The sequence below is a fragment of the Dendrobium catenatum genome, unplaced genomic scaffold (genome assembly GCF_001605985.2).
Source record: "Dendrobium catenatum unplaced genomic scaffold, ASM160598v2 fragScaff_scaffold_1061, whole genome shotgun sequence".
NCBI lineage: Eukaryota > Viridiplantae > Streptophyta > Magnoliopsida > Asparagales > Orchidaceae > Dendrobium > Dendrobium catenatum.
Genome location: NW_021319523.1, coordinates 2,986,180 through 2,997,387, shown reverse-complemented (window position 1 = coordinate 2,997,387; position 11,208 = coordinate 2,986,180). Strand labels below are relative to the sequence as shown.

Here is an 11,208-nt window from a genome sequence, read left to right as displayed (position 1 = left end):
AAGTTGCTCGATCGGTTGAAATTTGAATCTTTCGATCATACCCTATAGGCTACACAGCCTAAGAGTTTTAAAATCAAAGGCTTGATGGCTCCTGGGCCCAGCCTGAATTGTAAAAAGATAACAACATTTTATGTTAAATCTTTTTCCCAGTTGATAAGAAGATGATGAAGAGTCAAGATTAATCCTTTGTATTGAAGAGCTAATATTATTTTGGTCAATAGGACCTGATCAAACGTCTCATTGCATTAGAGCCATTTACATATTTGCAAATGGCATTATTAGATTTCGACCCACCAAAATAAAATCTCCGTCAACAATTATTAGTGCAGAACAGCTAGCTACAATTATAACAGTTCAAATTCTTAACTATCGAGATATTGTCCGCTTTGGCCTAAGAGCCTCACAATTTTTGTCCTGTTGATGTAACTTCCCAGTAGGCCATCAATCCCAGGATTAGCATGCTTGACTGCGGAATTTCTTACGAAATTTCCATCCATTACACCAAAAGGCATCTTGATGTTTAAGAATTAGCTTTCTTTTTACTTAAAGGGATTTCACAACAATTTTGGCTGCTTAAGATATTCTCATATATACAGTAATATATATTGCTGAAATATGATGAAATGTCATATACATGCGCAATGTACAGAGTAGAAAATGACCCAAACTAGTATCAACGCTATGTATATACACATATAAGAACTCCCTTTACAAGTGGTTTTCAGGAGTGTGGGAAGGGAATACCAGTATTTAAGAGACGAATTCTGGGAAAGAAAGGATGGTTGAAGTCTTTTCATACTTCATTTTTGCTCCTGAGATCCAATAGCTTCTCCAGGCCCTAGAAAAAATCACCAAAATCATCATAGTTAGTTCAAGTAATAATAACCATTAAGGACAGTGGTAGCTGGAGGAAGATGGTCGTGAGGAACTGGTAATAGAGACTTGCTGAATGTTGGTGAAGATTGAAGAAGATAAATTATGCTTCATAATTAACAATTAAAAGATATAAACCATAGATGCAAATAATCAGTTCAACTAATCCAGAATGACACTCAGATAATCGTATAAAATACGAAGCTATAAAGAAGAGAAGTAATAGCCTTCAGCAGAAATGGCATCTATTTAAAATAATGTGATTAAATAGACTTATTTATTTTGGGCATGAACAATGGATGATAGAAAATATATATTGGATGGTAGAAAATATATATATTAGATTGATGGATAAAAATAGAGACAATGGATTATTAATAAAAATGAGAATTAACACTAAGAACTTATAGAAGTAGCTCAAAATTATTTGAAAAGAAAAGATGTAACACCTCAAACATCACTCATGAGAAATAAATGTAATATGAGAATTTACAAAACAATATCAAATTGTTGTGATAAGGCTAAGAATGATGATAATTGTGACAAATATTAATTTACAAAAGATATTGAAGTTGAATGCTTATTTGTAGTATGCTTGTAGTTGTCATAGTAAGTGAAACATTTTTTTGAAGAGAAATGTTAGAATAATTTAACAAAGTTCTATTATAATATAAAAGTTTTAGAATTAGTAGAAATTTAAAAATTACTGAGTTTAAAATCCAAGAAATTTCACATGTAAAATCTGACTCAGTGTACACCTTACAAAATTATTTATATCAATACAAATGAGGAAATCATACATCAACATCATCCAAGAGAATAATTTTTATAATTTCATCACAATCCGGATATTAAGTCCATGAGCTGTACCTCAAATATAAAACTTAGTCATAGTTTAGAGCATCCACAACATAACCGAACAATATGACTCGCATCATTCAAAACAATAGCATTCACAGTATGCAACATAGTAGAATGCTGGGCATAACTAACAATTAATATAGTAAACTTCAGTGCTTAGTTGACCAAAAAGATCAAAGAGGAGTAATCACTTACCGTAGAAGACCAAGATCGGGAGGGGATTAAGAATATTTAATTAGGAAAAGAGAGCTGTTTTGATTGGGAGGGAATAAGGAATGTTCTAAATATGATTATTGTGTGTTAGGAAGGATTTAATTAAGTAGGTTTTAATTAGCAAGGTTTCCTAAATCATGTTTATATTATTTAGAAAGATCCTAATTTTTTTAGGATGGTTTCCTAAAATATGTTTATGCTGATTAGGAATGTTCTATTTGTGTTATGATGTTTTAGGGCTATTTAAGGGGGAATTTGTCTAGGGTTTAGGGGGCTGATGGCTGAGTTTTATTTCTTAGTGTTTGTTGTGAGTTTCTAGCAGCATCTAGGGTTTATGGGAGATTTGATCTACCTCTCAAATAGTAGATCAATTGTACTTTACTTTATTATTAAAGAGGAAATAAAAAAATCAGACATATCTTTGTGTTCCTAGGTTTTTCTTCTCTTTTACTTATTGTTTTCCCTTCCACTTCGTATCACATTCACAGTATGCAGTGCATAAGCATACACAACATATACTAGATGACATGCAATAGCATGCACCAAATGAACTTAAGAACATATAATATGAGCTTCCATACATAACGTCATTTATATGACATAACATCCATGCACATCACGTTCATTCATTTCACACACACACACTCCCTGCAATGTAAATCACCATGCCATTTATCATGCTAACATCATGCAAACCACCATGTAGGAACTCAATAATACTCTTATGATCATGGAAGCCATGAGTAGCATTATAGAATGATTTCGTAAGTTACATGGAAAGGATATGATAAACATAGACATGGAGAGCTATGTGAAACAATATGTAGGTTATCCTGTATACCAACATGGAATATGAATAATCATGCATGTGTGTTCCTACATAAATAACATACACTTCATATGACACATGTAGCACATCATGTACCATGCAACATGTAACAATCCAAATCATGGAAACACATGCAATATTGAAGCATATGCATAACCATCTAGAACCACATCCACATGCATTCAAAGTTATATGTGATCCTTTTGTACTTAGCAAGTTACATGTGATCTTCAAAATTTTCAGGGTATTTGAAAGAATGATATATACATGGATGGATTCAAGAACGTTTGGAAGAGATATATGTTGAGATAAAATATAACTAATGCCACCAAAAAACTCATAATATATAGTTAGTGTTATGTGAAAATCCGAGAAGGATCATTGATTGCTCACAATTTTCTAGATATGCTCCCAATATTGTCTGGTAGTACATGTTTTGCTAGCCTACCTCATAAATAATTAATTACCTTGACTACTTACTGATATATAGAGTTCCATAAATCCCCTTTGGAATCGAGTTTCTTAACTTTCACAGCCAGTTGTTCGTTACCTTCCTGGATATTGGCTTCCTAGTTAACCCAACCTATTGTATTTCCTTATTTTTTTGTGCATAGTTGAGAATCACAGAACAATTGATATGTATACTGTGTTTCCATATAAAGGAAAGTGTTAATTGGTAGTCATTTCTTTCTATTATGTATTAAAGGTATTAAATATTATGTTTTTATTTTTCTTCCATATTCGTTCTGACTGATAAGGAGCAATTCCATTCTTAATTGATTACCATGGCTTCATGTTTAGAATCTCATTGCATTCCATTTATAATGATGCATTGAAACTAAAATAAGAAAAACTATTTTTCTACAATATTTTTCAATATAGTACAAAAGTCACTTCCACTTGGATTTGTAGTTTTGCATCATAATTCCTCTACATTTTTGTTGCGGCCTAAGAAATTCGAGGTGGAAGAGAGTTTTTTGCACGAAGATCCGGCACATAATGATAAATGAAAGAGTTTTAGCAGAATTTTTACATGGAAAATCTAAAAAAGAGGAAAACTATGAGGCCTTGCCCACCTATTCCACTATGTATATTAGTCATAAAAATTGGCTAGTCCCTTAAACTTGGAGACAAAAAAATTATTAGAGTTTGGAGAATTGAAAAAAAAAGTGGCAAAGTTCGTTCGTACGTTTAGGGGCTGAGCGACAATTGGTTCAATGGTGTTCGCTGGATGACAACGATGAATCAACAACTGTAGTCAAGCAATGAAAGGTCCGATGGAAGCGGTGGTGAAAGGTCCGACGACATATGTACAACCGCAAAGGTCAATGACAACGATCAAGTGGCGAAGGTTCGACAATGACGGTCGGATGGTGAAAGGCTCAACAACGGCGATCAAGCGATGAATATCCGATGGTAGCAATCGGGCGGTGAAAGTTCAACGACGACAATCAGGAGACGAATGGTGTGATGGCACATGGATTATTGTCTCAAGGAGGAGAAAACAAAAATAGAAAGCTGGCAATGAAAGTGCCTCTAACCGACAACATAGCAGCTACCCCGGGGGAAAATGGGAGGAAGGGCAAGCAATCTGGGAGCAATGAAGACAAAAAATAGGAGTTTATTTTCTCTGCTGAACAAATTAAACAAATGGAGGATTCTTCCAACAGAATACTTAATCTCAAGAAGCAAATAAGCGGGATTTTCAATGCTCACTTCGATAAAGATTTATCATACTTGAGGCCAATTGCAACTATGCCCAAGAAGAGGAAAAAAACACCTAAAGACATCATTGGAAAGGACTTGATCCCCCTTAGGTGATCAATGTTGAGATCTTCTTATGTGGATTGTAGTTGGTGTCACAATCGAACTAGGCCTCTACCAGAGCATTGGGATACTAACCAGCCCTTGCAGTTGTTTCAACCCTCTCTTTGGTATCCCCCCTCTACAGTGGTTTCTAGTTTGTTTTGATGGTACTATATACAATAACATAAGGGACCCCACATTATCAGCAAAGGCGCTCCTAGTTTTTTTTTTGGTCTTTATACTTTTTGTTGTACTATTGCATGGATAAACAAAAATGGCAAAGTTCCTCCCTCTTTTGCATGTTCTTTGTTCAGGGAAGTGTTGGGGAGATGAGGAGTAAAACACCACAATGACAAAACAAGCAAGAAAGTAAAAGCATCGAAAAGTAAATGACACCAGGATTTAACATGGAAAAAATCAAATTAGGGCAAAAACTACGGAGCTACACCAAACTAAGAAATCCACTATGAACATTGGGAGAAATAAGTACAGATCTTTCTTCCCTCTCACTCTCTCCTTGCTTCTCTTCTTTCAAACACCGTTCTCCAATGTCTAACTCTCAAAATACAAAAGAAAATCAAGTAAATAACCCCAAGGGATGCAACCCTAAAAAAACGAGAAAAAAATCGTCCAAAAAATCTAGTAGTGCTGCGGCGCAAGTTTGAGGCCCTGCGACGCTCAAACCTCTATCATGATCCACTGCAGAGCCATATCTATACAGCTGCGGCGCTCTGCTCTTTGTCATTCAACGCTGGGGCACTTGGGAATACAGCGCGCTCGGGTACACAACGCCGGGACTTTACACCCAAACCCAAGCAACGCACCCCAGCGAGCACGAGAAACTTGAGGTCCAAGGCAACAGCACAATCCAATTAATCAACACAAGCAGATTCCACACATAACAAGGCATATATAGGCGTTTCCATACTAGCTTGTACCTCATTGTACTCTTTTTAGCTTTTTAATTAATGCAACATGAAACTTTCAAGAATATCTTTAGTGTCCAAAATGTAAACCCACAATCTTGAATAGTAAAATCTTACGCCTTAAGCATATGATAAGAAATCCCCTTATTTCAAAGTCTTGACATGTATTTAAGAAAATCTTACTATGAGAATTGCTTATGGGTCAAAATCATAAATAACTAGCATTGGGACTATCAACATAACTAGCTCACTCATTCTTAACTCACTTCTCTTGATTCTTTAACTTTCATGCAATTTATAACTAATTAGTAATATCATTAAAAATATAAATTGTACTACTAAATTTCATCCTACTCATTGTAAATTCTAAGATACAATCTCTAGAAAAATAATTGGCAATGTGAAGGATTGCTAGCCTAAATTGAAGAGAATCCTAGAAGATAAGAGAAACAAGCTCAACATGAATCTTCCTCTAACAAAAGTTTAATAATGCAATTGCATTTTTGCTTTAGTCACTAGAATTTTCTTTAATAAAAAGATTGTTCGCATCTCTTTTTGTCCATACAAGTCTTGAAGCATTCCAATATGAAAATGTCAATTATCTAGACACACTTGAAATTCCTACCATAATCATCCTTATAAAACCTCAAAATATTTTTTTTTTGTCATCTATAGTGGCATTTAGGGACCATCATGGATAAATAACATCTCGGGCATCATATGATTTATATCCTTTGTTGATGACCACCTATAACCACTTGAATTATTCTAATGAAAAACAAATCTAAAACTTGGTCTATTTTTCAAAAAATTCATTCAATTATACAAAACCAATTCAAAATAAATATTCAAGTCATGGGAGATAATATTTTCATTCTATTTTTTGACACTATTTCCTTCAACAAGGATTCTTCATCAAAGTTGTTGTATCCATACTCCTTAATAACATAGGGTAACAAAAAGAAAAATAGATACCTCAAAGAGGTTGCTCAATAAATTATGATCACTAGCAATTTCATAAAATATTATTAGGAGATGTTGTCCTTACTGTGGCATCTCATTAATCAAATCCCATTAAGGATTCTAAAATGTACAACTCCTTGTCAAACTGTCACCCAAGCCCATCCAAAACTAAACTCATCTACACAATTCCTCTCAAAGTGTTTGATTGTTCTGTCTTTACGCATATTCCTCCTTATCATAGAAGCGAACTAAACATCAAAGCCTTAAAATGCATTTTTATTGGCTATTTGCATCACCAACAATGATACAAATATTATTCTCGCAATACTTAAAATTATTAAATCTGCATGGAACATCAAGTCATTCTATGAATATGAGTTTGCCATTGACTTTAATCCTATTTTATGTTAACTTGTACATTTTCCAAACCTACTTGAATCTTACCCATCTTTATCTGAGTCTTTTAAATACCCTGAAAACTTTGAATATCACATACAAGGAGCAAGATATAAAGGGATTGTCTATTTCAAATAGCAGGAAAATTTAACAAATAATGGTGGAACAAAATCTATGATGCACCGACACTTCTCCTCAAAGAGACGTGCAGTGTCCGACACGTATCCGACATGACGCGTCGTGTCGGACACTCTGAAAACGTGTCCAATTAAAAAAATATTAAATATAATTAGGACACGCGTATATTAAATATTTTATGAATTTTTTAAATATAATTTGTTGCATTTAAATTTTTTATTATTTAAAATATAAAAATTAAATTTCTTATTTCCTATCCACAATACCAAATCAATCGCACGCGTTTAATATCCCATTCATAGAATATTCTCATTTTCATTTCTCATTGGCGGGTTATAATTTTGGTTTTATAGCAATGTCCGATGTCATCTTAAAATTGATGTCTGACATCATTACAACATCAACATTTCAAAACGATCTCATATCAAATTCTGACGCCGTCTTTACATTTATTTTCGATACTATCAATTTCTACTCCCACAACTTGACATCTCATCTTTGTCCAACGCCTTCTCAACATCGACAACCAACACCCTCTCAACATTAATGATAAACGTCATCTTAACATTTGCGTCCAATATTTACTGTATAACATCAATACCCGACTTTTGACAGCATTATCATCTCCTCTCTCGATGACTGATAAACGAAATCAATGTCCGACTCTTGACATCTTAATATTAATTATTAGTATAAATTCTAATTAAATGACTTATTATTTCTAAATTATTTTTAAATTTATACTTATTTGATTTGTATACATTATTTTTAAATATAAAAATTATAATACCTTGTCCAACTCATGTGCATGTCCTATATTTTCAATAATTGACGTGTCATGTGTCAATGTCGTGTTGTATCCGTGTCGCCGTGTCCGTATTTGTGCATCATAGAACAAAATATTTCTCCTAAACTAAACCAAATATCTAACCTGAGTTTGACACCATTTCACAAGAAAAATAATTTTGTTACTCCACAATTATTTATGCTAGTCATCACTACATCATACCTAACTTTGATAGCTTCAACATAAATTTAAAATACATATTTTCATCTTACAACCATGTGCCCTTTGAAGATCAATAATGGTCAAATGAAGATACATTTTTTGCTTCAAATTTTTTTTTTCAATAACTCACCTCTATAGTGATCTAGTGTTAGTCATTTTCCTCTACTCTTCCCCTCTGCTTGTACAATACTATGTTCATTACTGCAATCTGCATCTTGCCTAGCAATCACAGCACTTCAACAACCCAATCTTCAACAACAAGTTGAAATTTAGAAACACAAACAGTCAGAGGGAAACTATTTAACAACGGCACCAAAAACCTTAGCAAACTCCAATTTTTCCTGCAAACACTAATAAGAAAAGTATAAACCCTTAAATCATCATTTTAACTGGAATCCCCTATCGAACGAACTCTGATCGTTTTTCTTGTTTTCTTAATTTAACGCATGACCGGTGGTAATCAATTAAAATTCAGACTCCAAGGTAACAGACATTAGATTCAAAAAATAATAAAAAATTTTAAGACATCCCGACATTAAACATCTAAACCTAATACGTTGTACAAGTCGATTTTTTCCACAAAATTTAACAAAAAAAATATACCCAAAATTCATCCTTTTCAGTATACTGACCTCCTCTGATCATCTGGACAGCCAATTGTCGTTGATATTCCCCTCCTGCGGTGCAATCAGGCGGATTCTCGAAAAGCGAGAGCGATAATTGCTTATGAGCAACACCGATATCAAAAAAGATAACACCTGAAGAAGGATCAGCCAACAAAACCTCTTTCACGGGCAACCAAATGAATAGCTCCTCCTGTGAAAACCCCACCAGTCCTTTCAAGCTACCGTGACTCAGATTTCCCCTCACTGTCTGATTAAAAAACACCAATCCGTCGTACTTCGCGAAGCAGGGACTGTCTAGATGAACTTCCAGGAGTCCTGTTTCCCTATCCAGGTCGTAGGAATTCACCGCAGAGGGAAGAAGCCCCGGCGGGAGGCCGTAGGCGCGGAGTAGATCTTGGACTGATCCGCCATCGTCGCCGTCGGTGGATAGTAAGAGGGCAAACGCTAGCAAGATCTGAAAAGTAATGGCAAAATAGGTCTTACCCATTGGGCAGGCAAAGTGGGAGAAGAGAGAAGAGTCAGAAGAAAAATGGAGTTTTTCAAGCGGCGCGATGGTGCGAACTGCAAAGATACTTCAGAGCGAAGTGAAGGAAAAATCTGTTTTTTTTTCGGTTACTTTCCTAATTTTAATTACATTTTCTAAAATTTATGAATTTCATTTGTAATTTTTATTAAACAATTTTAATATTAATTGAAATAAATCTATTTTAAAATTTATATAAATGCCAGAATTTTGAGTACTATTTAATAAAAATATTCAATTTAATCAGTAAGTTTTCTCATATTATTAGTTTGAATTTTATAATCTAAAGTTATTGATTTATATAAATACAAGAATTTTGACATTTGAAGTATTTGAAAGAAATTGATATAATAATATTCAAATCAATAATTCATTAAATGATGAGTCATAAATTATAAAATATATAACTTAGGCATTGATTGGGACAGCTTTTTTACTACTTTTTAAGACAATTTTTAGTAAAAAATTAAATTTTTTTATGAAAAAGTTATTTCATGAAGCAGTGAAAAAGTCGTCCCAAATGAAATCTTTAATAATCTTTTAAGAAACAATAAATTTCATTCAATTCAATAATTCATTATTAGTTTTTGTGAAAATATTTTATTCATATAAAATTTATCTTATATTTAGATAGATTAAATATTAAGCCATTATTTATTTAAAATAATAAAATTGTAGTTTTAACATTAATGCATTATTTATTAGATAAAATAAAATAAGTTTATTCAATTAATTATAAGCTTTTTCATAAATAAGTAAAGGCACTAAATCGAATAACAAAAGCAATAATAATAGTTTCCTAAATATTAATTATTTAAGTATTTAAAACGATGCCGTCTTTGTTAACTAATTATGATTACAGAGACAAAAATGTTAATTAATTACAAGTCATTAGTTAGCCTACAACTATTCCAAACATGCCCCATGACACTTAAATTTTCTTGCAATATATATATACACACACTCACATTTTTAAAATTGAATAATAGCAAACTTGTTGGAGTTGCCTCGAATTTGGCTCGACCCTTGTTTATTCGTGTCCTTGAACGTCGTATGCTTCGTAGATATGTCAGAGATCCAAGGTGCCCTCAAAATATTTTGTAAGGGCATTTGGAATTCCGCTTGTTTTTCAGTGCCCTCAAAATATTTTGTAAAGGGCTTATATTTTGTAAGCCGTCTGTACTGCATGTTTTGCCTCTTCTGTATATTGAATCCATTCTCTTTCTTCCTCATGGTTTTTCTCGGATTTGAGTTTTCCACATAAATCTCGTGTGTTCATTTGTGTTTTTGTAAATTATGATTTGTTATTTTTATTTGTGTTCGATCGATTCATCGTTCCCTAACAAAACTAAAGTTCAGTTTAGCTTACGATAGAAGTCAAATCCCTCTTGGACTTATTTGCTTAGTTCAACTATACAAAAGTCTCTCAACTTATCATAGTTAGTGCAATTGATTAGGTGAGATTTGGCATTTATAAGACCAAAGTCCAACCCTATTTCGTCAGCATTAATTTATCCAAAAGCCTGATTATCCTCAACAACCACTACTAGTGGGTCATAACACAAGCATAATTAACCAAAAAATTATCAACTAATAAACTTTGTTAATCACAATTAACATTAGAAATATCAACTAATCAGCTTTTCTTAATCATAATTAGTTGACATCTTCTGGCTAATACAATGAATGTTTCCAATGCATGCAAGTTGAAGGAATTGAAACATTCTTTATGGTCGTTATGGATTAGATAGTTTATTTAGCTGATGAAATCATAAGCTGCTCTATCAGGATTAGGATTAACTAATCTTCCATACTTGGTTAGTACTTTTGTTCTTGGATTTTGTAAAGCAGCTGTAACCCCTCTGATAGTTTTTGTATTAGAGCACAAGTGATAAGTCCTAATGAGTTTTTAGATTAAAATACCAACGGTCTATTCTCTCGTTGTCTCTCTGTGCATCTTTAGGCCTCATAATTTTTTAATAATTATTTTCTCCTATTCTGTTGGAGCAGTGGTGAGAATTTTTTTTAAGTGAAGTGGTTTTCTA

The 11,208-nt window shown here is 33.2% G+C and overlaps 1 protein-coding gene across 1 annotated transcript; it reads right to left on the bottom strand.

Annotated features, from left to right (window-relative positions):
- Positions 1 to 569: 569 nt before the first annotated feature.
- LOC110098498 lies at positions 570 to 9,232 on the bottom strand. The gene is made up of 2 exons (XM_020825349.2): positions 8,647 to 9,232; positions 570 to 838 (listed from the first exon to the last, which is right to left on the bottom strand). The coding sequence occupies exons 1-2, from the start codon at positions 9,125 to 9,127 to the stop codon at positions 801 to 803; spliced, it is 519 nt and encodes a 172-aa protein (XP_020681008.1). The 5' UTR covers positions 9,128 to 9,232; the 3' UTR covers positions 570 to 800.
- Positions 9,233 to 11,208: the final 1,976 nt, after the last annotated feature.